At 44.3% G+C, this 26,254-nt stretch overlaps 4 protein-coding genes across 9 annotated transcripts in view; all 4 read right to left on the reverse strand.

The window, feature by feature from the left end:
• Nucleotides 1–1,937: 1,937 nt before the first annotated feature.
• Nucleotides 1,938–7,758, reverse strand: tnnt1 (troponin T type 1 (skeletal, slow)). Its single transcript, XM_019855949.1, has 13 exons — nt 7,510–7,758; nt 5,851–5,878; nt 5,752–5,768; nt 5,585–5,671; nt 5,378–5,399; nt 4,734–4,794; nt 4,441–4,557; nt 4,125–4,202; nt 3,383–3,496; nt 3,189–3,298; nt 2,802–2,892; nt 2,253–2,293; nt 1,938–2,157 (listed from the first exon to the last, which is right to left on the reverse strand). The coding sequence occupies exons 1-13, from the start codon at nt 7,634–7,636 to the stop codon at nt 2,112–2,114; spliced, it is 939 nt and encodes a 312-aa protein (XP_019711508.1). The 5' UTR covers nt 7,637–7,758; the 3' UTR covers nt 1,938–2,111.
• Nucleotides 7,759–8,103: 345 nt separating this feature from the next.
• The window catches only part of pih1d1 (PIH1 domain containing 1), a 24,102-nt gene continuing 5,951 nt past the window's right edge, over nt 8,104–26,254 (reverse strand). Inside the window, exons 2-12 of one of the 4 annotated variants that reach the window (XM_019855951.1) lie at nt 13,494–14,185; nt 11,921–12,061; nt 11,784–11,841; nt 11,516–11,704; nt 10,905–10,966; nt 10,660–10,741; nt 10,471–10,567; nt 10,056–10,082; nt 9,880–9,958; nt 8,714–8,949; nt 8,104–8,565 (exon numbers count right to left, since the gene is read on the reverse strand). In XM_019855951.1, coding sequence (XP_019711510.1) covers nt 8,716–8,949; nt 9,880–9,958; nt 10,056–10,082; nt 10,471–10,567; nt 10,660–10,741; nt 10,905–10,966; nt 11,516–11,704; nt 11,784–11,841; nt 11,921–12,001 — 909 coding nt within the window. In that variant the 5' untranslated portion in view covers nt 12,002–12,061; nt 13,494–14,185 and the 3' untranslated portion in view covers nt 8,104–8,565; nt 8,714–8,715. Of the gene's footprint in view, nt 8,566–8,713; nt 8,950–9,879; nt 9,959–10,055; nt 10,083–10,470; nt 10,568–10,659; nt 10,742–10,904; nt 10,967–11,515; nt 11,705–11,783; nt 11,842–11,920; nt 12,062–12,595; nt 13,028–13,493; nt 14,186–26,254 lie in introns of those variants that run through there. The other 3 variants (XM_019855953.1, XM_019855952.1, XM_019855954.1) reach the window with 3 other exon arrangements.
• LOC109506914 (uncharacterized) lies at nt 13,915–20,639 on the reverse strand. 2 transcript variants are annotated; one of them, XM_019855947.1, is made up of 13 exons: nt 20,210–20,639; nt 19,429–19,541; nt 18,835–18,898; nt 17,754–17,819; nt 17,530–17,583; nt 17,379–17,459; nt 17,004–17,112; nt 16,443–16,454; nt 16,291–16,329; nt 15,940–16,131; nt 15,768–15,881; nt 14,990–15,055; nt 13,915–14,640 (listed from the first exon to the last, which is right to left on the reverse strand). In XM_019855947.1, exons 1-13 carry the CDS (start codon nt 20,243–20,245, stop codon nt 14,636–14,638), a joined length of 951 nt encoding a protein of 316 aa, XP_019711506.1. In that variant the 5' UTR covers nt 20,246–20,639; the 3' UTR covers nt 13,915–14,635. The 2 variants fall into 2 exon arrangements, with proteins under 2 accessions (XP_019711506.1, XP_019711507.1); XM_019855948.1 differs by lacking the exon at nt 19,429–19,541 and having other exon boundaries at nt 16,437–16,454.
• The window catches only part of cpt1a2b (carnitine palmitoyltransferase 1A2b), a 15,967-nt gene continuing 14,382 nt past the window's right edge, over nt 24,670–26,254 (reverse strand). For both annotated transcript variants that reach the window (XM_019855946.1, XM_019855945.1), the window contains exons 16-19: nt 25,997–26,152; nt 25,748–25,861; nt 25,505–25,597; nt 24,670–25,244 (exon numbers count right to left, since the gene is read on the reverse strand). In XM_019855946.1, coding sequence (XP_019711505.1) covers nt 25,134–25,244; nt 25,505–25,597; nt 25,748–25,861; nt 25,997–26,152 — 474 coding nt within the window. In that variant the 3' untranslated portion in view covers nt 24,670–25,133. The remainder of the gene's footprint in view (nt 25,245–25,504; nt 25,598–25,747; nt 25,862–25,996; nt 26,153–26,254) is intronic.

Here is a 26,254-nt window from a genome sequence, read left to right on the forward strand (position 1 = left end):
TAAAAACGCCTTACTCTACATGGTCGTTTTGTTTCATCTAAAAACGCCTTCCTATACATGATCATTTTTGTCAGCTAAAAACGGTCGTTTTTTTTCGGCTAAAAACGCCTTACTATACATGGTCGTTTTTTCGGCTAAAAACGCCTTAGTATACATGGTCGTTTTTTTCGGCTAAAAACGCCTTACTATACATGGTCGTTTTTTTCGGCTAAAAACGCCTTACTGTACATGGTCGTTTTTTTCGGAGAAAAATGCCTTACTATACATGGTCGTTTTTTCCGGCTAAAAATGCCTTACTATACATGGTCGTTTTTTCCGGCTAAAAATGCCTTACTATACATGGTCGTTTTTTCCGGCTAAAAATGCCTTACTATACATGGTCGTTTTTTCGGCTAAAAAACTTCATCCTATACTTTTTTCAGCTAAAAACTGTCGTTTTTTTTCGGCTAAAAATGCCTTACTATACATGGTCGTTTTTTCGGCTAAAAAACTTCATCCTATACTTTTTTCAGCTAAAAACTGTCGTTTTTTTTCGGCTAAAAATGCCTTACTATACATGGTCGTTTTTTCGGCTAAAAAACTTCATCCTATACTTTTTTCAGCTAAAAACTGTCGTTTTTTTTCGGCTAAAAATGCCTTACTATACATGGTCGTTTTTTCGGCTAAAAAACTTCATCCTATACTTTTTTCAGCTAAAAACTGTCGTTTTTTTTCGGCTAAAAATGCCTTACTATACATGGTCGTTTTTTCGGCTAAAAAACTTCATCCTATACTTTTTTCAGCTAAAAACTGTCGTTTTTTTTCGGCTAAAAATGCCTTACTATACATGGTCGTTTTTTTCGGCCAAAAACGCCTTACTATACATGGTCGTTTTTTTGGGCTAAAAATGGCTTACTATACATGGTCGTTTTTTTTCGGGTAAAAATGTCTTACGATACATGGTCGTTTTTTTCAGGTTAAAACGCCTTACTATACATGGTCGTTTTTTTCAGGTCAAAACGCCTTCCTATAAATGGTCGTTTTTTTCGGGTTAAAACGCCTTTCTATACATGGTCGTTTTTTCGGCTAAAAATGCCTTACTATACATCGTCGTTTTTTTGGGCTAAAAACTCCTTCTTATACATGGTCATTTTTGGCCGAAAAACGCCTTACTATACATGGTCGTTTTTTTGGGCTAAAAACGCCTTACTATACATGGTCGTTTTTTCGGCTAAAAAACTTCATCCTATACTTAAAAGATCCTACCGCCAAAAAAAGCCTTACCATTCATGGTCTCGTATTTGGAAAAAAAAAGGTCTTGTATAGGGACAACGTAGGGTTTTCATGACCTACCTGGTAGTCGAGTGGTTAGTGCAGTGGTGGCCAACTTGCGGCTCACAAGCCGCATTTGGCTCTTTAGCTGGTTCACTGCCCGAACCCCAAACCGAACCCTAACCTTCTTACCCCAACACTGTAACCCTAACCCTCGAACCCGAACCCTTCAACCCTAATTCCTAATCCCAACACTCTTACCCGAACCTTCTAACCCGAAAGTCCTCACGCTACGCCTAACCATAACCCTCGAACCCAAACTGTAACCCTTCACCCTTGAAACTCAAACCCTTAGCCCTAAACCTCTATTCCGACACTAACCCCAACTCTCCAACCCTAAACCCAATCCTCACCCTCTACCCACCAACATTAACCCTCAAACTCCCAACACCGAACCTGCACATGGATACTGAGGGCTCTTATTTGGTGGACAGCGCAGCGGCGGCGGGACGCAAATCCCGGCAGCTCCTGATTTCTGTGCACGGACTGTCCAAATTGGAAGCACTCTGCGCCAAGCCGGGCATGCTCATTACCGAATCATGTAAAGTGCATTTTCCTGTTAATTGCTGCTATATTCACAACAAAACCTCCTTTGCCGAGGAAATAAATAAATCAATACAAAGATGCCAACTCACAGAGAGCATGTTTTATTATAATAACATTATGAAAAAAAAACCCCAAAACAATCTGTCTCACGCACAGAGAAGCCACAACGCTAGTACAGATTGAAGATTCCTGCTCTTGCACTTCTTCTTACCACGATGGGGAAAAGTTTGGTTTGGATTGACGGTTCTTCACTCCTACTTCCAGCGGCCACCCACCTTCCCTTTACCGTGCCCCTTTTTACTGCAACACACACAGGAAAGTTTGCAATAGAAAGAGATCGGAAAAATGCCCAGACATAACTCCATTGTGTCAAAACAAAGTCAGTCAGCACTCACAATTTCTGAGCGTGTTGGATTCTGTTGAGCAGCACGATAATCTGCACATGGCGGAGCAAATAAAAACAAGGTCAGAATCAGAACTCATGCAAAGCGATAACATTCTCATACAGAAAGGAAAGAAAGCAGGATTTGATTCCAGCTCCGGCCTTTGCATGTTCTCCTCGCGCCTCTGTGGGTTTTCTTCGGGTACGCCAGTTTCCTCCCACATTCCCAAAACATGCATGGCAGGTTGATTGGGTACTCTAAATTGTCCCTAGGTGTGATTGTGTGTACAAGTGATTGTTTGTCTATGTGTGCCCTGCAATTGGCCGTAGTTTGGAGACCATCTTTTGTTACATGGGCCAAAGAATGTCAAACACATTTTTAAGACCCTTGGGAACAGTTTAAAAAAAAAAACAAAAAAACTTTTGTGTGCCCTTTTAAAGTTTTTTTCTGTGACATAAGAGGTTTCAGGTACATTGGGGCAAATCATTTCTCGCCTTTTGACAACAGGCGATCGTTGAGGTCCTTGAAATCCATTTCAAATCTACTCAGTGATCCACTCACCTCGTATTTCTGGTGCTTTATATGCTCCATGTAGTCGAATTTTTCAGACTCCAGCTGGTAGATCCAGTTCCACAACTCCTGGGCTCGTTGTCTTTTTGGGAACACGAAGAGAAAAACGTGCGTGAGATTTCAGAGGGAACGTTTTGCGCCACGATAGCTTGCTTATAGCGCTCGGACTTTTGGGCCGATCTCCCGTGATATCCGCAATCCAGTACTGAGGAACGTGTTTCGTTCTCCGCCTCAACAAGACATCACAGTGCATGTTTTTATGAAGATTCAGCGAAGGCTGAATGGTTGCCGTGAATCCCAGTGTGAACGCTCGCTTGTATGTTGCGATTGACGAGTGACGGCTGAATGAATGAGAAAGAAAAGTCAATTGAAGATCACCTGAGGGAGTCCTCTCTCATGCTGTCGATGGCGAGCGGCTGACGCCGGTCGGCCAGGGTCTTCTTCTTGACCTCTCGGCCGGTCATACGCTTGCCCTTCCTCAAATCGGTCTAGGACGGACACAACACACACACAAGCTCAGTCGGCCCGCGTCCGTCTCCTTATGTCCTTCCCACCGGTGGCAGTATCGAGACCTTGGCCAGGAAGCCTCCAAAGTTGGCCCCCATGCCAGAGAGCACTTTCTTCTTCTTGGCTTCATCGTCGGCCTTTTTCTTGGCTTCCTCCTCCTCTTTCCGCTGACGCTCCTCCTGGCAGATAAAGACCGACATCGCCATGAAGGAAACTCCTGCATGTTGTATTTGCCCCTGACAATCATCAGAACAATTACTGCAGACAATCCGGTGCAGATTTGATGATTAAGAACAGATTGTTGATCACCACTGAAAAAAATAATAATAATAATAAATCACGACAGTATGGGAGACGTGGTGAAGTTTGACCGTCTTCAACAGGTCTTTTTTTTTTCTCTCCCACAAAACAACAACTGCCCAGAAACAAAACAGAGTCTCCATTTTTTTAATGAGAGTTGTTTTTGTGTGTCTCGTTAACGGTCCGTTATTGTAGTATGGGATTAGGCCACACGGTGGCGCCTTTTTTTTTTTTTTAATTTGTTGTGTCGGTTGGTCATCTTTTGTTTCCCCTTCAACTTCTGGGGTGCACTTGTTTGATTTTTTTGTCATGGACCTCGATTGGGTGTACTGTGTGCTAAGCGGCTGTTATTTTGTTCAGAGTCAACACGTCTTTGTGGAAACTCAAGCGCTCTTTGCTCCTTTGGCTGTCTCCCGGCAGCACTCTTGGCTCACGCCACCACAAGTTACGCTATGCGAGGGTGTGTGTGTGTGTGTGTGTGTGTGTGTGTGTGTGTGTGCGCTTTACCGCAATCTTGTTCTGTCTGTCCTTCTCCCTCTCTGCTCGGACTCTTTGGATTTCTGCACGCTCTGACCGACGACGTTCCTGATGGAGGGGGGAAGAAAAAAGAAAAAACGTTGAAATATTATTGAATCATAAAGATCTCCCACCATTGTCTGTCTCTTCAATTACAGTAAAAAAGGATTGTACGGTGACCATAGTGGGAGAATGATTCTCTTTTTTTTTTTTTAATCCCTAAAAATGGATCATAATGAAAGAATGCTGTTTTACTGCAGCGTTCGGGGGCAGGTTTTCATGAAAACCAATGTTGGTGTTGACTTACAATTCGGTCCTTGAGCCCAATCAGCTCCTCCTCATCCTTCTTCCTTTGTTCAAAGTGGACGTCGATCAGCGTGTGCAGCTCCAGCATGTCTTTTTCCATTCGCTTCCTGTGGATGTCCTGGCGGAGCAAAAGGCTTTGGAGTGACTTCCCAGAGGTTCGACTTTGTTTCGCTGTCAAATTCAAACTGACACCGATTGGCGCTTTTGCACTCGTTTCTGACTTTTCCCCTGCGGGTCCGAACATTAACAAGGACAACGCGGGTCCAAAAGAAAAGTTTGAGCAAGCTGTCTCACATCAAAGTCAACTCGATCTCCTTCGGGAATCTTTGGCGGGGCGATTTGAGGCACCAGTGGTCTAAAGGAAAGAAGAAAGTTGAGGTCAGTCGTGTTGCTTTTGAAAATACGATAATCAACGGGAAAGAGAAAATCCGTGCAGAGGGAAAGCGGAGTGTCCGAAAAGATGTCACGATGTGGAAATAGACCCGTACTCGGTCAGAGGAATTCAGGCGTCCTTGAAGGGCTGCCTTGAATCAATCTCAAGCCTATTTGATATGTTCATGGCCGGCAACTTTTCGCAGTTTCCTGCCGTTTCTTCTGGACTTTTTTTTCTCAATATTAAAGCATTTGGAGAAAACAAAATGAGACCAGAAGCACTTGTTTCAACCACCTTTTGGATTTACAGAAAAAAAAAAATAACCTGCAGTGAAGAAAATGACACTGAGAGGCCTTGGACTACTACCCCTGACTTGCAGAATTTTCATCCTCTCAGACGATTTATCAGCACGGAAAAACATTAATTTCTAATGAAGAAAAAAAAATAAATACACTTCCTTCACTGGGTTGCGCGTGTCTGCAAAATGCATGAAACGCTTGATATTTTGTGCGGCTCTCGTGCGACAGCAAAACAGAGTCAAAGAAAGATCAAAAAGCAGACCTACTTTGGTTTGGGACGTTCCTCCTCTGTTGAAAAGAGGGAGGAAAACGTGGTGAGCAAGAATGGTCAATAGAGTACCGACATTGTGAATAAAAAACGACTAAAGCTCAGTCACTAAGTATCGGGACCGTCGTTAGCTGCTGCCCGCCACCGGTGACTTAACGTGCTAAACAGGATGCGCTTTTGGCAGCATGCGATGTCGCACCATTACCTGTTTCATCCTCATAGACCGGTTGCTCCTCTTCCTCTTCCTCATGCTGCTGTTCATATTCCTCCTCCTCCTCCTCCTCTTCCACCTCTGGCAGGGAAAGACGCAGATTGCGCACAGACTTTGATGCTTTTGATCAACACTTTGGAACAGATCCTGCGCGTCATTACCTTCCTCTGCCTGGTCCCTGGACAAAGAGCAGAGAGAGAAAATAAATCAGATGCAATTGTCACCGCTGTTGGCTTGAGACCGAGCGAAGGGCTACTCACTCGTACTCCTCTTCGATGTCAGACATGGCTGCAAGAAACACAAGATCATGAATGAAGCAGGAGCCACACACGTCCGGGAGAGACAATTTCAGCCTTCGCAGGCGGCCACGTTTGCTCTCTTTACCAGACGTGTTCGGGATCCCCGCGCGGTACATTTTGTTCGTAAGCCAGGTTGCGGCGGTTATGAGCTTCCCGCGGTTGGTGGTCACCAAGGCCTTTTCACTATTTCGGGGAAAAAAATCTGGTCCTTCGAATGACGTTCACGGCAAATGGAAAATGAATGACATGAAATCGGGTCTGCGAAATGTCAACAGTATTGGATTGAAAACAAAACGAGGTTCGAAGGTTGAGGACCGGACTGGGTGAACACACGGAGAGTCGACGGCCGAGGTGTTTCCACTGCGCAGATCCGACCGAAAGCTGTGGACGCAAATCTGAATGCCACAGCAGGTCACCGATCAGAAAGTCAAAACGAACTCAACTTGGACTGGGTGAACACACGGGAGAGTCGACGGCCGAAGTGTTTCCACTGTGCAGATCCGACCGAAAGCTGTGGACGCAAATCTGAATGCCACAGCAGGTCACCGATCAGAAAGTCAAAACGAACTCAACTGAATTCCAGTGAGATCTTCAGTGGATATTTTTAGAATGCGAGACTCTTGGTGGCCATATCACGGTTGGCCGCAGCCTCCCTTTTTGTTTCCTAGATGTAAATGCCTATAAATACACAGCCAGATAATACACGCTGAGATGGTTCTGGCTCTAAATTGTACCCCCCGAGCTGCCATGGCAGTGACATAAAACAATGGCGAGACGCAGAGGGGGTGCGCTGACACCTTCCTGGCAAAGGATGCTGGAGGACTGATGGAGGAACAACAGGTGGGAATGTGACAAAGCTTCAACAAAGAGAGGTCCAGTTACTCTTCCCTTCTTTCCGCCCTTGCTCACACTTTTGTCCTGAAATACACTCTCCATGCCTTCATGGCGGCCTCGTTGCGACATGAAAGGAAGCCACGCATGCTCCGAAGCGGGGGTGTCCAAACTGCGTCCCGGAGGCCATTTGCATTTTTCAGCGCCCGCGACATCTCCCCCCCCCCAAAAAAAAACAAACAACCAAAAAATGACGTCTGACACGGGCTGGAAGGTGAAGCTGCAAAAGGTGAAGATGGGCAGAGTGAGAAGGGCGCCTTCGGACTCGGGGAGGCCCGGGCTCCTTCTCTCAAGCCAACAGTTTCCAACTTGGCTCTGAAACTGGACAGCGATTTGAAATTGGGAGCAGCTAATTGGCGCCAGCTTCTTTCATCTTACTCGAGCATCCCTTCACTGGCTCCCTTGACATTTTAAGAGTTCTTTATCAGATCCTCCTATTTGTTTTCAAATCTTGAAATGGGCTTGCCCCATCTCAGCTTGATCGTAAACACTAACCGGAAACCTTCGGCAGCTCTCACACTTCCCACTTCCATCTGATACTTGTTTGCAAATTTACAAACAACCTCACGACATCGGACGCAGATCCGCCGTTTCGTCACACTCAGAACAAAGAAACCTCGACGAGATGACAAATAAATGAACAGCTCGCCAATGACTCCCCCCGGCGGAAATAGCTTGCGATCCGAGAAAAAAAATCAAAAATATGGGCCAACTGTAAATCAAACAGACCTGTATGAAGATGCGCGGCCAGCAGGACACACACGGGCAGGAGTGTGACGACCGTGCAAAGAAGGCGAGATTTATAGCAGAGGGCCGACGGGGAGGGACAATGCGTGTGCGCTCGACGCGCACGCATTCGACGACCTATGATGGAGTGTTCGGAGTTGGGGCTCAAAAATAACCTTGCGGGTGCGCCTTTGCGGTCAGGGCCGACGGCCACGGGCGGATTAGGCGACGGCGAGATGAGCGGCCCGTTGGGATTAAGGGGAACAGTGGGCTGACCTCACAGGACAAATGCGGGCTCGTGGCCCGGGGACAGGTGGAGCGGGAACGACCGCATCAAAGGGAGAGACGTGTGGGGAGGGGAGGGGGACAAAGCTGGCAGGGAGGCGGAAGGGCTATCTATTTATACAGAGAATTTGGGGCCGGAAAAAAGCCTCCGAGAATGAGAATGAGTGGATCCTGCGATGTCAAAGCAGCAAGCGAGGCCCAAGAACAAAACCGCATCCTGCTGAGAGTACATCAGAGTTGATAATAATCATAATAATAATTATGATTATTATTATGACACCATTAATCTACTCTAATAAATACAAGTGCAACAACAAATATGAAGGTCTTTTTATTCTGACATTTTGAAACCCATTGGGGGTTTCATCATCATTTCGGTCCAGTCAGAGATTTTGAAGCAAAGTGACTCGATCGGCCACATGATGTCCATTTTGTGAAATGAAACACAAAAGTTGTACTGAAATTTTGCCTTTGCAAAACTAACAATGCAAGTTTCTTGATCGACAATGTCCGAGACGTCTTCATCATGTACGTATATGTTCGCGTGTGACATGTTAGCGCCATACAGGATATCCCACACGTCATTCTAGCAATTCAACAGCTGTGGTATTAACTTTACTGGAGGGCATTCGAACTTCCGTCTCACATGACATCGGAATGAAGACCGAATTCACTTGACTCGCTGGACGTGGAGCGTCACAGCATCTTAATAAATAAGCGCAGGTTGCATCTGTTGTTTCAAGACGACACCACGGGCGAGGTGATTGTAAGGATCTAAGAGACACAAGGCACAAGGACAATAGATTGCATTGTTTTGTTTTGTTTGTTTTTAAGAACAACACGCTTGACGCTGAGACGTCAATCCAAAACAAACTGTCACAACGAACGGAATAACGGAGCAAATATTCCCGAGGGAACTCACGGTTAAAAGACTTCCACTTCAACATCGGCGTCATTGCTTATCGTAGCCCCCGAGAGATGATGATTAGACGGTGTGACTTTTACTGGCTGTACCTGAGTACTGCTGTTGAACTGCGCCACGCTCGTCTCCTGATCAACGAGGAAGGGATGGAAGATGTCGAGAAAGTAGAGCGAGGGCCGGGCTGTCAAAACCAGGCGGTCCTCGCCGACATCAAGGACCAACGAGCGGGATGAAGCCTGCGGGAGCCGACACTTTACCATCTGAGCTCTCATTTGACCTCATTGGGTCATTCAAGGTCATGAAATGCAGAGCTGCCGTAAACAAAGCCAGCGAGAGATGAGACCATAACCCGCTCCGCATTTCTTGCTGGCTCTCGACGAAGGCGGACGCTTTTCTGCTCAGCTCCTTCCTACCCCACCCTCTCCTTGCTCGCCACTCAGTCTACGTGCTGTCTGTGTCTAACTTTTCCTAGCCTCCTATCGTACTTTCACCCTCAGAATAAACCATGGAATTGGTTTGTTTTTCATGTTTCTTGTGCAGAGAGAGCCTGTTAAGTCCATAATTTCGTTGCATGAATGTGTAATGACAATAAAGCGATCCAATCCAATCCAATCCAATCCAATTCCCTGCTGTTGCGTCGTTGACAATATTCTGTTGAGGGTGGAACGCTTTGCAGCTAACAATCACCCAGCAACAAAGAGCAAGAATGGCCACACACAAAGTATGCTATCGTGTACACAATAACAAACTTTTTTTTAATCAATTACAATTCACATAGTTATAACAAGGAGAACTACTGATGTACAAGGATAAAAAAAAAAAAAAAATTGAATCGAATTTCAGAATGGGGAAGGCTATTACCATTTCCCATGCGCAATCAAGAAAAATTTTTGTTTGTCATGTTGCAGTGTAAAAGTATCTCTGTTTGTTTTTTGGATGGATCATTTATTTTCGGTCATGGTGGAGGAGGGCGATTTGAAAAAGTTGGAACTTCTTCCAACTTACTTACTTAGCTACTTTTTAGATGGACAGGACATGTTTTGTCAGTTTGGGCTCTTCATATGTTCTTTTGGTTTTTGGTAGTACATTTGGAAAAAAAAAGTGAACTCAATTAAATGTCAATATTTGATCGTTCGAGATTTTGAAAAAGTCTGCGTGTCTCTCACCACGCCGGGCAACTTGATTTCTGCAATGAGGTACTCGGGGTCACCAGAAGGAGGCTCCACAAACAAGGTGAACTCTGGTCTGAGAAGAAAGAGGAGACGAATTGACTCAACTGAATTTCGAGAGCACTTTCAGACAACCGACAAAGACAAAGCAAAAAAGTAATCAGATATATTACCTTTTTGCCCCTGAAGTGGAGTTTTCCCTAGAAAACAAAAAAGGAGGAAGAGCATGAATGGAGCAAATCACCAAATCAGTCCGTGTAAAATCCCTGGCCGAGCTCAGAAACGGGATGCATTTTTTGTTGTTGCGCTTGCTCTTCCTTCAGGAGGTATTTTGCATGAATTACAAAGACGCGGTGGCGGTGGGCAAGTGGAGGGCTTGCTCCCGAACGGAGTGGCCAAATGTGTTGCGTTTAAAAATACAGTTTGTACTGGCCAGTGGCAGATTAAAGTCAAGAAAGATACAAGGTTGGTGGACTCTATTGTGTACAGAGTCTATGAAATCGACTAAAAGATGTCATTTGGGCTTTCATTTGGTCTGGCTACTTTCTGCGGGACTTTGTTTGTAATTAATCCATCGCCGAGACTTACGGAGGTTGCAGCTCCTGAATAACTGGCTTGCTTTTTGTGCGAATGTTCTGCTCGCTGACAGACCCCAAGAACTTTCTGTTCTTCAGCACCTTCCATTCTGGAAAAGACACAAAAAAAAACAACCCAAAAAATCCCAAGCTTGACAACAAATTAGTCCACCAAAATGAAGAAAAGGTTTTACCCGTTTACCTCGACTCAGCTCGATGTTGTATTTGTTCTCTAAACCTTCGAAAGACACCATGATAACAAACTGCTGGAACAAGGCTTCCTTCTACAAGACACATACGAGCAAAAGAATAACAGGCGCATCAAAGAAACGTTAACGAGACATTTCATGAGACACAAAAGTGCATGATGAAATCCAATATAAGCAGTCAGAGAGAAGTGAGTACGGTAAATTAGTGTTGATAGAAAAACAAAAGATCCTGACCAACCTGACACTTCTGGAAAAACTCCTGATTGATGACCACGTCATACGCAGTGCAACCCTGAGAGTCTAGGGCAGAAACTTTCACTTAGGCGTTAAATGGCAAATATGTTCTGACAATTATTCGAGAGGAAATGCATAGAAAAGAGAAGAGATGTAACTGTACAAACAACGAGAACACAAAACAATGGAATGATTGAAAAGTCTACACACGGGTGCCTAATGTTCAGTTTTAGTGATTAAAAATAGACCTAGATAGATTATTTCAAAACCTATACAACTCAATTGAAAAAAAAAAAATCTTCAACAGGGGAAGTAAAAATAAACAACAAAGATAATGGGATTGAACATGGGCGTGCTTTGTCTATGAATGAGGTTGTGGCTGTGTTCACAATTAACCAATCATGTTCAAAATTCATGTGAAATAGGAGTTGGTCAACAACTGACACCCAAGTGCCACTGCTTAAACCCAAATAAAGTTCAGATGTTCTAGTTCTAGTCGCCTTTTCCTGACATTTCTCTGCATTTTTGAAACGATTTGAATCGATTGTAGTGATTTATATACAGGGGAAAAAAAAAACCCTCCCAATGTATGTTCATAAATTTCAAATGACTGACTGTTGTCCACTTCAGTGTGTGGCTCCCCGAGGCTCATGGGAACTCTGTAGCCACTGGGATCTTCTAATTGGAGCAGGTCCAAAAGTTCCTCTTTGGAGATCTCCGGTGGTGGTGGGACCAAGTTTGACTGACAGATGTTGACGAAGACCTTCTGCTTGCCGGGCTCTGACGTCGTCTTTACACATATTCCTGAGTCCAAGGACAAATTAAGGGTCGCCTAATTGATTGTATTCGATATGGTCGATATTTGTGTGGTGAAATTACACACCGGGTTGAGGCCGAATCACTTTGGAATCTGGATTTGCAGTCTGCACATTTTCTAGTGTCTGAATTGGGGGGAAAAATGCAGGTCCACTGGGTTATCTGATATAGTTAACAAATAAAAAAGAGTAACAGTGAAACTACCTGTGCTAAAAGGTGCTGATACAGGTCTTCTTGCTCTTGTAACTCCATCTCGGAGTTGAGCAGTGTCGAGTCAGTTGCCATGGCTTTAGGATCAAATGAACCAAACAGTCCTGCGGTGACACGAACACACACAAATATTCACTGCAAACAGAGACAGATAAACACCCTGTTTTATTTGTTCATATTTATATCTTTGCGTCTTTTTATGCAGTTCAGTTTCGCTTCCCTTATTTTTCGCTGTGTGTATTTTCAATGCACTGCGTGTTTGCACTGCGGTTGACAAGAACGAAATGTCACCTGTGCTCTATGTTGCACATATTTGAAAAGAAACTGACTTGACTGAAATGAAGTCCTGTGACATGAAACAAAATCATTTGAATAAATCATGCACGCGTTACGCCTTATAGGCAAGAACAGAGGAAATAAAAGTGCTGACGTGGAGCTACTGTACTGTGTGTGCTGTGGCTAAACTTGCCAGACAAAAAGGAGTCTGTTGCTACAACAAAGAAAAGCACAGCCGGCTAATAGACTTTAGCTTAGCATCACCGGCAGGCAGTACAATGGAGCCACGCAGTTTATCCCTTCGTGGTTACGACCACAGAGTTCACTTCTCCGTTGCGGTTACGGTTTAAATACGATTAGAATATAATACAGTCCAATACGATCTGTACTTGCCTCTCTTTTCCCCAAGTGGTTTCGTTTATTTACGTCACATTGCACACCGGAAGCTGCTTCGAAGCTTGCGCATTCAAAGCCATCTCACTTCTGAGCCGGAACCTTCAGAATAAAAGCGTGGACCTTGGGAGGAGAGAGCAACGGGTCGTTCAAAACCAACACTGATGGTGTGGTGGTTCACTCGCCTCACTTGGGGAGGCAGATTGGGATCGGTCTACAAAATGCCAAACCTCATTGCAGTTAGGTGGACTGGACAAACTGCTCCTCAAGGACTTCATTTGAAGTTTAAAGCGGACAGATGAGCCAGGTTGTTTATCCTCATTAATGTTATTGTGGACATTTACAGTGGAAATAGATAGACGCCCATAGGCGGAGAGGGTGAAAAAAAATCTTAAAAAAGAATAAAAACAATTTCTCGACTATCATTTATTTTTTTTGCAGTTCAGTTTCGCTTCCCTTATTTTTCGCTGTGTATTTTCAATGCACTGCGGTTGACAAGAAAGAAATGTCACCTGTGCTGTATGTTGCACATAGAGCATATTTGAAAAGAAAGCTGACTTGACTAAAATGAAGTCCTGTGACATGAAACAAAGTCATTTGAATAAATCATGCACGCGGTATGCCTTATCATCAAGAACAGAGGAAATAAAAGTGCTGACGTGGAGCTACTGTACTGTGTGTGCTGTGGCTAAACTTGCCAGACAAAAAGGAGTCTGTTGCTACAACAAAGAAAAGCACAGCCGGCTAATAGACTTTAGCTTAGCATCACCGGCAGGCAGTACAATGGAGCCACGCAGTTTATCCCTTCGTGGTTACGACCACAGAGTTCACTTCTCCGTTGCGGTTACGGTTTAAATACGATTAGAATATAATACAGTCCAATACGATCTGTACTTGCCTCTCTTTTCCCCAAGTGGTTTCGTTTATTTACGTCACATTGCACACCGGAAGCTGCTTCGAAGCTTGCGCATTCAAAGCCATCTCACTTCCGAGCCGGAACCTTCAGAATAAAAGCGTGGACCTTGGGAGGAGAGAGCAACGGGTCGTTCAAAACCAACACTGATGGTGTGGTGGTTCACTCGCCTCACTTGGGGAGGCAGATTGGGATCGGTCTACAAAATGCCAAACCTCATTGCAGTTAGGTGGACTGGACAAACTGCTCCTCAAGGACTTCATTTGAAGTTTAAAGCGGACAGATGAGCCAGGTTGTTTATCCTCATTAATGTTATTGTGGACATTTACAGTGGAAATAGATAGACGCCCCCATAGGCGGAGGGGGGAAAAAAAATCTTAAAAAAGAATAAAAACAATTTATCGACTATCATTTATTTTTTTTCATGAATGCAACAAGTAATACAAGACTTGACAATGCAAATGCGAAAACAAACAGGAAAAAAATACAGCTGTGGTTCGCAGGCCATGCTTTGTGCACAGATTAGCTAGCTGGAAACTGGATAATACGCTATTTATCTTTTCTGAAAATTTAACAACACATCATATTCATTCATTCATCACAGTTTAGTAAAACACAGTGAAATGAGGAGGTTCGGTATGTTACCCCAGATTTCCTCATTGCATACAATCAACTCACTTTATGCTATGTGTCTTGCGAGTCGAAATGAGGCATTTAAAAAATAAAAAATAAAAAATCAACCCTGTTGATATGATTGGACATAACACCGTCCATGACATCAAGCACACACCCCAATGGGATGCGATTCAATACAAGATCTGTCAAAAACAAATGTTATGCATATGGAAGGTGTGTCTGAAAAATGGCAGCGCTGTTGTCACAAAAGAGTTAGTTCCAATCCAAACCGCAAGTTTCCCCCTTTCAAAGCGACCCCCTGGATTCTGGCACACTTTTCCCAGCTGTCTCTTCTGACACCTTCATTCACTCCTTGAAAAAATTTCCAGGAACCCTTGCAGCTCTTTTGGTTCAGTCACCTCGATATCGTCCACATCTTCAGAATGAATCCATTGATAGCCCCCTTGAAGTTGTGAAAGAGGGAAAAAAAATCTGTAGAGCCAAGTGGTTGGTCATACTAGAAGAAAAAAACACCCAAAGTACCCATTAATTCACTGAACTATGGAAACGGGCGGTACAACTTTATCCGCCCTGCCATGTATGATCAATAATTACAACATTCCCAAACCGTACTGTTTGATTAGCTTTTGTCACTGATTATCCATGATGAATGGTTGTTATGGAACTAATCCCTCTACTAGAGCAGGGTTAGGTAGAATTAATTGAAATGCTACCTAACCGACCACTAGCATTAATTAAAAAAATACTAATTAAAAAAAAAAAAAAGCAGGGGCCGGTCCGTCGGTTGAGTGGTTAGCGCGTCAACCTCACAGTGCAGAGGTGCAAGGTTCGATACCGGCTCCGACCTTCCTGTGTGGAGTTTGCATGCTCTCCCTGTGCCGGCGTGGGTTTTCTCCGGGTACTCCGGTTTCCTCCTACGTTCCAAAAACATGCATGGCAGGCTGACTGAACACTTTCAATTGTCCCTAGGTGTGATTGCGTGCGCGAATGGTTGTTAATCGATGTGTGCCTGGCGATTGGCTGGTAATCGGTTCAGGGTGTCCCCCTCCTACGGCCTGGTGAGGATAAAGCAGATCGGAAAATGGACGGATGGAAAAAAAAGCAGTATGGCCAAAGATGAGAAAGCAGGATCACCAGTTGTGCTGGACTGAAGCAAAATAGCACAATGCTCCCATATGGCGGAATCATGTTTTGGGACTTTAAAATAAAAACAAGGAGGTCTATGACATCATCAATTCAAAATAATATGAATTTAGGGGAGGCAGTACGATGAGCTAGTGATTACCACGTCTGCCAAAAATGCGAGAGAGCCGTGTTCCGAAGTTGGGTTCAGGCTCGATTGCATGTGGAGGTTGTTTGCTTCGGGTGCTCCCGCTTCATCTGACACTGCCTTCCAAAAACATGCATTTCAAGTTCATTGCCCACAAGGGTGAATGGGAGTGGGAAAGTTTGTTTGTCAGTATGTGCTGGCCACCAGTCCATCATGCCTATTGCCCAAAGTCAGTTAGGAGGGATTTTTTTGTCTTTTTTTTTTAATCACCACACTCATCAAAATATCCCATCAATGAATATTTTTTGTGGCTGCTTAAAAACATCCTCCGCTTGTCACCATCGTGGACTCACCTGGCCCTCTCTCGTCTTGCTTCATCTGGTGACGCATGTAAAAGTAAACAGCTAATGGCATGACAATAGCAAGCGTTGAAGAAATCACTAACGGCACCTTCAGGCTTAAATCGTCTGGGGAAAGAAAGACAAAGAATTGATATGAATGTGATATGAATATGGATATGAATACTCTCGTTGAGGTGGATTGGCATCTCATAAAACTTAGCATTGCCTTGACAGGCGGCTGTATTCTCGGCATGGTGTCCGTTTTTTGCCACAGGCGTAACATTTGGTAATGATGCATGTGATGTTGGCAGCGCTTCAGCCCGAGATGACACAACTGTTGATGTCATCTTTGGGTCTGTTGGCGGCAGTGCAGTTGCTGGTGACAGAAAAAAAAAAATGGAAAAATGGCGTGGTTTTCTCAGAAAACTGAACTCGACTCAAGCGTATTTCTCGAGCGCTTTAAAACAACTAACGCTGTCTAAAACAAGTCATCTGACAGTTGGTGAACATGACTGAGTAAATTCAAGGCCCTTACCGGCTTGCCAACTCTCCTCAAATAATGGACAAACGCTTGCTGAAAAAGCCATCAGAAGATAGTTTGCTTATTATTATGCACACAGTGAGAACATTCACAATTCGTTTTATATCAAGAAATGGAATTTCAACACAACATTTACTCACACTCACCATATTCACAGCCTGCAGTGCAAAAGGAAAACATATTCAGTGTTAAATTTGCAATCTCAATCACATGCTCAACAGGTTCGATTCTTAATAGCCCTCCCAAGATTACAAAAGTACGCGTGCATTTCAATAAATTGCCAAATTCTGTTTGCGATTGGTGTCCAAACTACAGCCCGGCGGCCATTTCTTGCCTGCCATCCATTTGTCGGTGGCCCGCCACCTGATAAAAAAAATGTGTGTGTGTGTGTGTGTGTGTGTGTGTGTGTGTGTATATTGCTGATTTAATATTTCAGTGAACATTAACGCAAAAAATTTGAGACGCAAGATTAGAATTAGGGAGGAAATGGCAGTTTTTCTGCCACACTACTACGAAAGGTCTGAACACGTGACTGATACATGACACAAATCTAGTTTTTTTTTTTTTAAAGTGTTCAGAAATATGATAAAAACATAGAAAGTATCTGAACATGTCGATCTTTACTTGAGACAAAATGGAGAGGAAATGAAAGAGAGTTAAATTCCATCTGAGAGAAAGAAGAAAGAAAGGATCATTGTTATACGAACCATGTACAGTTTTTTGGGAATCCACTACTCTGGCTAACAGGCACATTAAGTGATGAGTATGAACGGGAACAATCTGCACAGGTTTACACTTTTCACTTGGTGACTTGACCTGAAGTCAGAAACGAAACAAGTTCAGATGTTAATACCGTCGGTGTCCTGCGGAAAAGACGTGTCCGTTTTTGTCATTAATTTTTTTTTTTTTTACATGATAATTGACATGAATGGGATGTCCACATTTTGGACATCCCCTGAACATAAAAGTCTTTGAAAAATGACAAAAATGGACATTCGTGTTTTTTGCAGGACAGTGTGCAAACTCATTCTGATAATGAACAGGCGGTCAAAGGGCCAAATGACCCTTTCTGATTTACTCACATGTCTGTCAAAGCAGTCGTGAAATACATGACACATCTCGTTTTGCAAACAGTAGCTTTCTAAAGTACACTCCGCCACATTCTTCAAAGAGAAACAGACATGTATGAGTCAACTGAATCAATACATTGACCAGTTTTGGCGAGTGACTTACTGTTTTGTTCTCTGTGATCACAAGGGAGACCATTTTAAAAATCGTGTTATTTTCCTGTATGACAAAAGGAAAGACATTAAAATATATGATATGGCATACGATACTCCTCATGACCTCATGGCAGGTTTAATTTCAGTCTTGAGATTACTGGTCTGAAATCTATCTCGTAGGCGTTTTCAAGAAAAACGTGTACAGTGGAAGAAAAACAAAGGAAAAAAATGTACCCATTCCTTCTGCGTAAAGTAGTCTTTGCAGTTCTCTTCTGAAGGTTTCGTCAAACTCAGGAATATCTAGAACAGAAAAAGGTGTCATCGGCATTGCGCGGCAGTTGCATTTTTCAGTGAACTTATTCTGGAAAGCCGCCAAAAGCAAAGCAGAGAGGCCAGGCCGTGTTTTTGGATAGACATAAGTCGGGTTCAGCTAACATTGCTACCGCCAATGCCTCGTTAATGGTCGGCGCAGCTGGACTCAAACCACAGCTCAATTTCATCTCGGAGCAGAAAGCCGAAAGTGAAAGCACGCCCACTCCGGCTCTCCGTCGCTCAACAGAGGAGACGGAGAAAGGGAAAAAAAAACACCCACACTCCAAATACATGACAGAGCCAATACTTTCCATGAGCCAAATGATTCAACGCCTTTCACCGTGAACATTGCATTCCATTCACATTGTTGTGTCATAATGGCAGCTGTGCCAACACTCGACAGTCCACACTAACCGTAGTACAAAGTTAGACTTTGGTCTGATTTTCTCTGCTGCTCCTCAAACGTTGCCGGATGCTGTAAAGCAGGGGTGTCAAACTCTTTTCACACTGTGGGCCACGTACGGCCTTTGGTAGATGTCAAGTGGGCCGGATCATTAAAATGATACCATACTCTGCTGTAAACAACCAAAATAATATGTCTTTCCTTTGTTTTGGTCTAAAGAAGCACAACAATATTCGGGGAATGTTGACATTTAATGAACATATCTTTTATCAAACATTTCACGAAGCACCTTAGATTTCCTGAGACAAATGTGCAATTTACTTTTACCATACTAAGGAGAGTGCTCTTAAATGTGCAAAGAATAAAGTATTCACGTCCTTGATCGCGTCTGCTGTGTTGGGTCTGTCTCGGTGACAGACTGAGGCTGCTGTTGTCTTCTCCTCTGATCAAAACGGTGTGTCCTCTAACGGATACTCCATGAATTGCACCTTAGTAAAAATATTCATTCCGTGTCTTTTATGCATTTTTTTTCGCTGTTAAATGATCCTGTGGGCCTGATCGAACCTCCTCGGGGGCCGGTTAACCAACGCGGTAACTTACAATGAGACACAGGCAGGGGGCGGACCACCATGTCATTCTGCTCCTGTACACATCCAGGTTCACACTATGACAGAAGAGCAAGGGTCAAGGGAGAAAATGGACATTTCTTTCATTCATTGTGCAACAACACGGGCATACATTTTACACGCAGAAATGATGAGGGGACCATGGGCAAGGAACTTGAGTTGATCATGAGTGATGCTCAACTCCACTGTTTTAGACAAACAGCCATTCACCTCAATGGGCACATCTTTCAGCCAATACTCAACTCAGCTGTATTTATGGAGCACTCTCAAACAGCCATTGCTGCATACAAAGTGCGAATACAAATATGCTTGAGATTTTCTAGACTTGCGATGCATGTAGGTATGCTCACATTTCAAGACACAGGTGAAGTTGAAAACACGTTCTCCCTGCGTTCTGCTGGGGAACAAATGGACATACAGTACCGCACTTGAACAATTGTCATTGATCAATATTGCGCAGAACCAGATATTTGGATATCAAGTTCTTATTGATCGTCGCTTGTGATTGCAATACTGGTGTCGCCTGTTCTCCCGGAGACAATTTCCTTGTGTGCTCTACATACTGTACTTGGCCAATAAAGATGATTGTGACAAGTTCATTAGCCCCTCTTGTTTTGTCACTAGATGCGCTCTGTGGATTTCTCTAGTTTTTGATTTGGTCACGTTGTGTGGGTGTGTTATTATCGTTAATATTTATGTTTCAAGTTCACAATGTCATTTTCAACGAACTCGACCTTCTTCTACTCCTCGATAACTTCTCGTATATGTTTAGGATTTAGAGGGGGTTCTAGTTATACGGTAATTTCTCGTTTAATGCGCTGATCATCAAAAGCAGAGAAATCCACAAGGAATGTCTAGTTTTGGAGGTATTTTACAAGCATCCTTAACACAAATACAGTACAGCAAGGAATTGTTTTCCCTTTTTCAATTGTGTGTTTCTATCCAAGCACGTAGCACGTTGCCCTCCAAAAGTTTTTGCCGTCTATTTGGCCCTTCCAAACTTATTTTGCAGATCAACCGTCCCAAGTAACAAGAACAACGTTACGTTTCAGAACGCACCCGCGTAAGAAGTCAATTCAAAACAGAAATAAATGACACAATAAGTCATCACGAGGGAGCTCTCGACTCGGAGCCACCGCGTCTGACAGTGCTCAGTGTTGACAAATTGGCCTGAAATAGCGGCGACCACGCGGACACTCGGATTGCCCGCATGCGAGTCCCCCGCAGCGGCTGAGCTCCTAGCCCCCCCGCCCCCACCCCCTCCGCGCCCCCCAAGTTCATCTTCGTCCTCGCCGAGTCGTCATGACTATAAGAAATGAACAATAAATCAAAGTTCTTTGTGAACTCACCGCGTTGCAGCGTCGATGAACTTCGTCGGCTTTCATCACAGGCGGCGCACTTTTTTTTTTTTTTATCCTGACAGACTGTTTACTTTCACTTTTATCTTTTGTTGTCGCTAACCGGGGAGAGTCCCGCCTCAGCGATACTCTGATAACAGCCAAATGATGACGAAATGATGCGGGGGCTTTCGGGGCAGCATCGTTTTAAGTTAAAAAAAAATCGCACGGGGGATTCTCGGTTTCAGTCCAAAGATCAGTCCAGCTCACTCGCCACCCTAAATGCAACCTAAACCCGAACGGGCGATGGCGCTACACCGGGCCGGCACCCTTGTGAGGACAAACGGATTAGAAAATGGATGAATCGATTTTTTTTCTTCAGCCCCACTATGTACAGTATCGGTCAAGCCTCCCTCTTTGGCGCCGGGGAAGGAAATGTCCTGGAGCCCCCCCGAGGCCAACACGGTTGTGTAATGAATGATTCCCCGGTGGTAATCTATTTTTAGAGTTGTTTCATACCAACAACATGATCATTGATAAATAGATTACATCCGCAGTAGGATTCACCCCAAAATAAATATATTGCCACAAGTGAAGGCCATATTTTGTGGATGTTTCCTCAAATGTGATCAGGCAAATTGTCCATTGGCCCATCAATATAATTCACTTGTAAGTGTCGCCTTTTTGGTACGTGTGTTTTAGAAATGGGCGCATTGCTCGTTTCGTGTCCCTGAGCAACATTGCTGTGCGCTTGAGACTTGTGAGGATTCATCGAAGCCAAAGTCGTGATGCCTGTTCACGTCAGGCCCAGCCCCCGATGCAACCCATTGGAGGTGAAGGTCGCGTATAGCTGCTTTCGCCTGTCCATTGAGTTTTGCTTCCCTTTTCCTCATTCTCGGTTTCATTGTTCAGTGGTTCTTTTTCTCTTTCCGCGTCTCTCGATCTCGCTTCCATTTTTCCTTTCTTTCGGAAGATGACCCCGCTCGTCCTTTTGGCTCTGTCGCAATGCTACGCTTCTGCTGCACATAGTGATGGATCCTCCATACTGTCTGGAGGCTACAATTTCAACTTGTATCATCGTAAAACCATCCAAATTGTAAAGACTGGACATTAAACAGGGGTCATTTGAATCTGGTGTGTCGGAGGAAGGAGACATCTAAAATGGGCTGGGGAGGTGCTTTCGAGGACCGGACTTGGGCACCCATGCATTAAATCAATGATCAATAACTAAAGTGGGGCTTGACCGAAACTTTGGGGGCGCGGGGAGATGAGAAAATCATTTCTAAATCTATTTGAGAATATCAAATAAAATACTGGAGGGGCTTCACTGGGACTACACGGATTTCAGACGGGGCTCTAGCAAGCCCTAGCTCCAGCGTGCCGTCCCTCGTAAATGCAGATTAACTGTTGGTTAAGTGGAGGAACTGGAAGTTACTTTCATCATCATCTATCCAAACAGGATGGAAGTTAAAGAGTAAGATATAACTGGAAGGCAGATTCAGAGTCAATATATTTTCTTTACATATCGATCTCTAGCTAACTCTCTCTCTCGCTCTCTGGTTAGCGTGTCGGCCTCCCAGCGCAAAGGTGCAGGGTTCAATGGCAACCTGCGTGGTTTTTGTGACGGCAAATGAGCGGCGGCTTTTGCCGGAGGAAGATAAACCAGCAGATTCCTTTCCAACTCAGTCATGTTATCATGAGTTAATGTTCAATCCACGCAGTTATTAATTCACAGTTACAGAGCACTTTGGCACTTTAACTTTGATCTTTTCAAATGTGATTGTGTATTAAGTTTTGATGCGATTTCAAGAGCTCTGTGTGGTTTGCTTGAATAAAATGGTTCATGGAGATTTCCTTTCTCAGAATAGGGTTGTGAAATGTGATTATCTTTGCTCGGTTTTTTTGCCCCCCCATATATAATTTAGCTTAATGGATGGTATTCCTTATGCCTTAACTGCGTCTACATTTGCTGCAATCCAAGCAATGCGGTTTTCAGGGACTTATTTCAAAAAGAAAACGTCAAGCCACGTTCTGTACATGTTTAAGCAGTACGGCGTCATAGTCAAAGGGCGCGAGTGGAACACTGACCTGCCAGCAGTCCAGACCTGTCTTAACACACTGACAATGTGTGTCGCATGATGAAGTGAAAAAGACGGCCACGGAGACCACAGACTTGAGCAAATGAAGTTGCGCATCAAGCAGGAATGCGAAAGAATTCAGCCTTCAAAGCTTCAGGAATTAGTGTACTCGGGCTCGGTTCCCAAATGCTTTTAGTGTGACGGTCAAAGGATAAGTGATGTCAAACTTTGGTCAACGTGAATTCTGTTTTTCGTTGCGTCCGACCCAATGTCCCAACTTCATTGCATTGAGGGTTTGTACAAGTGTTGGATCAAAAAAATGCAATTGCACATGCAAACAATTACAGTAAAGTCAGGGGTTGCTTTATTTCCGGCAACATTCCATCGCCATGTGTTCAAAAGCGTTAAGTCACTAAGTGAACAGGGGGCATTTAAATAGCATGAAATAAAGTGACAAAAAAAAAAAGGACATCCAATTATTTAAAAGGTAAAATGCAACATCGACATGAAAATAGCCTCCAATGAAAGAAAACCACAACCCGGAACTAAACAATTTTTAGCCCAAATGGTAAATTGTTAAACTTGTTAACATGTAAGCGTTCAATGCACATCATTCGGGGGAAGGCTCTGCTGTTAAGTGAAAATCAAGATCAATCATTCAGGTGGGGAGGAAATAACTTGATCCCGATTTTGACCACGATGAAGGAATTCGCCGCAGTTGGGAAAACACATTTTTGAATGCAAATGTGACTTATTGTGCAAAGGGAGATGTCATCGCGTCCCCAAACATCAAGCGGATTATTTCCCAAAGTAGCGGCTATGTAGATAGATAATGCCCTTGGCTATGTATGTGGCGATGTTCAGTGAGTCGGGTCAGCCGCCGTCATGCCGTGGCGCTGTGATTGTGACGCTATTGACAAAGCGCAGAAGCATGCTGCTGCCACCCCCTCCGTGGAAATACAAATCGGCGCGTCGCATTCCCAAGTGTGAGGTTGTTGGCTGTAGTTGAGGTTAATTTGACAATTTATGAAAAAAGAGGGGGATCTAACAAAGTTGGAGGAAATATCGTACAGCAGGTGTGTCAAACTCATTTTTGTCATGGGCCACATTTTAGTTACCATTTCCCTTGGAGGGCCGTTATGACTGAAACCAAACAAAAAACTCAATAATAACGCCTTATAATTTGTTGCAGTAATGAGGGGTTTGGTGACAAGAAAGTGCTTACACTATGTGTCTTATTTATTACATATGAGAATTTCACATTTTGGTCGAGAATTTAGCAAGCATCATGCAAGTTGACATGCTTGATTTGCTTCCGCGGGCCACAAAAAAAGGATGTGGCGGGCCAGATCTGGCCCTCGGGCCTTGAGTTTGACACCAGTGCCGTACAGTATTCGCAGGAATGAAATCAATGACAAGGCCGACCGTTTTCAACACCGAAGGTGTTTCGTGCGACGGCGGTCAAGCCCAACAGAGGCGGAACCAAACATAGCCGTACAAAGACTTCGAAATAAGACACGTAAACACAGGCTCCATTTCATCGACCATGAACCAAACATATGCAATCAAAGAGAACCCGTACTTCAATCCCTCATCCATTTGCTCACCATTAAAACGGTTGGATTGGATCGGTCCTTGAACTCAAATGCAGTCTGATAAGATGGAATGACCATTGCGTGGCACTTGAAAAGCATCAAACGAAGCTGCAGTTTGATATCTGGCTTGACGTCATTTCATGCCTGCGGCGAAGCCTCCAACCGGCGCAAGCTAAATGTCAGCACAGAGTACTCGCGCTATCTAGTCACATTCGTTTTAGAAAATGAAAAGACCCAGTGTTGTGCACAAAAAAGGCCACAGTCGTGAAGAGCGACAGTGCTGTGAAAAAAAAAGTACTTGCCCCTTTCCTAATTTCTGCGTTCTTTGCATACTTATCGCACACAAAGGTTTCAGTTCATCCAACCAGTGAAGCATGGGGTGGCAACGTGATGGTCTGTGACCGCTTTGCTTCTTCAGGACCAGGACAGTTTGCTGCGATCGACGAGACAATGACTCCTGCCGTCTCCCGGAAAATCCTGAAGGAGAACGTCCGACCATCACTTTGCTCCCTCAAACGCAAGCGCTCTTGGGCCATGCGGCAGGACAATGATCCGAAACACACCAGCAAGTCCACCGCTGAATGGCTAAAAAAACAAAATTAGGGTTGTGGAGTGGCCAAGTCAAAGTCCGGCCGGGTTCGATTCCAATTGCGATGCTGGGGTGTGACCTGAAGTAGCAGTTCATGCGAGAAAACCCTCTCATATGGCGGAAGAAGGGTGGGCGGGCCAAAATTCCTCCACAGCGATGTGAAAGACTCATCACCAATTAGCGCAAAATACTTGATCGGTTTGGATTTTCATTTTTTATTTTATTTTTTTTGGGGGGGGGGGGGTCAAAATAAATCAAAATGGCATTTAGAAACCGCGTTTTGTATTTCCGGGGGTTGTCTGTGTGCGATATTAAAGTTGGTTTGATGAACTGAAAACGGCGTGTCACAAATAAGCAAAGAACACAGAAATCAGGAAGGGGGCAAACACTTTTCCACGGCACTGTGTAAAATTCAAGTAAGCACCATGGACTGACTGAGGTTTGAATGTGCTGCAATTGTATCTTCTCTCACTACATTTCCCTTTTCACAGAGACGAGTCAAATGTAATGCCACAGAGCTCTGTTTTTTTCGTATTCAGCCACGCGTGCTCTCATTGCATTTTTGCTTTTTTTTTTTTTTGGGCGTCACTTACTGTACACCATCAGATCTTCAGCATGTGTTCATGAGGGCGATGTTCATACATGTCGGACTGTATTCAGAGGTTCTTCTTGGGCTAAGGCCGGGCTAAGGCTTTGGAACACGAAGGAGTTTTGGTGTCGGCAGTGAGCACGCTCATGATGTCTCGCAGAGCTTTGTTTATCTGGCCTCCAAACATGTGGGAGCTCTGAAATGGAAACAGGAAATGATTTGTCAGCCAGTCAAAAACAATTCTCTTCATTTCGCCTCGTGGGCCTGGCGCGCGACACGTGCAGACTCCAAACGGGCGGCCCGGTAAAAACTCAAATGCAGCGGACAGTCACTCCAATGTGGATTCAAACAAAACCTCTGGGGAAAAAAACGATTCCTCGAATGCAGCGGGTGGCAAAACATTGCGTTGTAAAAGAAGAAGAAGAAGGAGGAAATGAGAAAAGACATTTGACTTACAGTTTCCTTGCAGGAATGTTTGCACGACACATGGAAGTTGATCATATCTTCACCCACGATGATATAAGAAACGCCATAACCGTCGTCGGCAACCTGACGTGACCACAGAGAAATGTGAGATGTGAAAGGTTTGGCTGTGCACCGCGGGGAGCGTTTGCATTTCCGGTATAGCCGGCCTCTGACTGAATACATCTGCATATGGTTCGAATTAAAAACAAACAAAAACAACATGTTCACGCTCACAGGTCCAAATCCTCCGCCTAGTGATACAAATTCAGGGTGGTTCTTCAAGTCGAAAAGCTCCATCTGCTGCACCGGCGTCTGGCTCGTGGATAGGCGCCAAGGCTCGGACAAAACCTGAAATGTCCAACAAAAGAGAGGAACTGAGAACTTCCGCAAATCGTAAACTGTCACAGATATTTTCTGAAGAGAAAGTCTTGCTGTCCACGCTGAGCCTCTTGCTCATGACTTGACAGGCCAACCGCAACTTGCCTCTTTGAGGAACGGTGACTCCACTCCCAAATACTTGGAGACGACGTACAGGCAGAAGAGGTGTCTGTCGATTCCAGCTCCGGTCATCGCCAATCGATAAAGATTCTGGTGTCTCTCCGAAGCCAGTTTAAAGAGGCGCTGACACTGTTCTGCTGTCTATCCACACAAACAAAGGAATCATATATCCACCCGTCATACATCCATCCATTTTCCGACCCGCTTTATCCTCACAAGGATCGCGGGGGGGGGGGGGAGGAC

The sequence above is a fragment of the Hippocampus comes genome, unplaced genomic scaffold (genome assembly GCF_001891065.2).
Source record: "Hippocampus comes isolate QL1 unplaced genomic scaffold, H_comes_QL1_v1.1 scaffold556, whole genome shotgun sequence".
NCBI classification, from domain to species: Eukaryota; Metazoa; Chordata; class Actinopteri; order Syngnathiformes; family Syngnathidae; genus Hippocampus; species Hippocampus comes.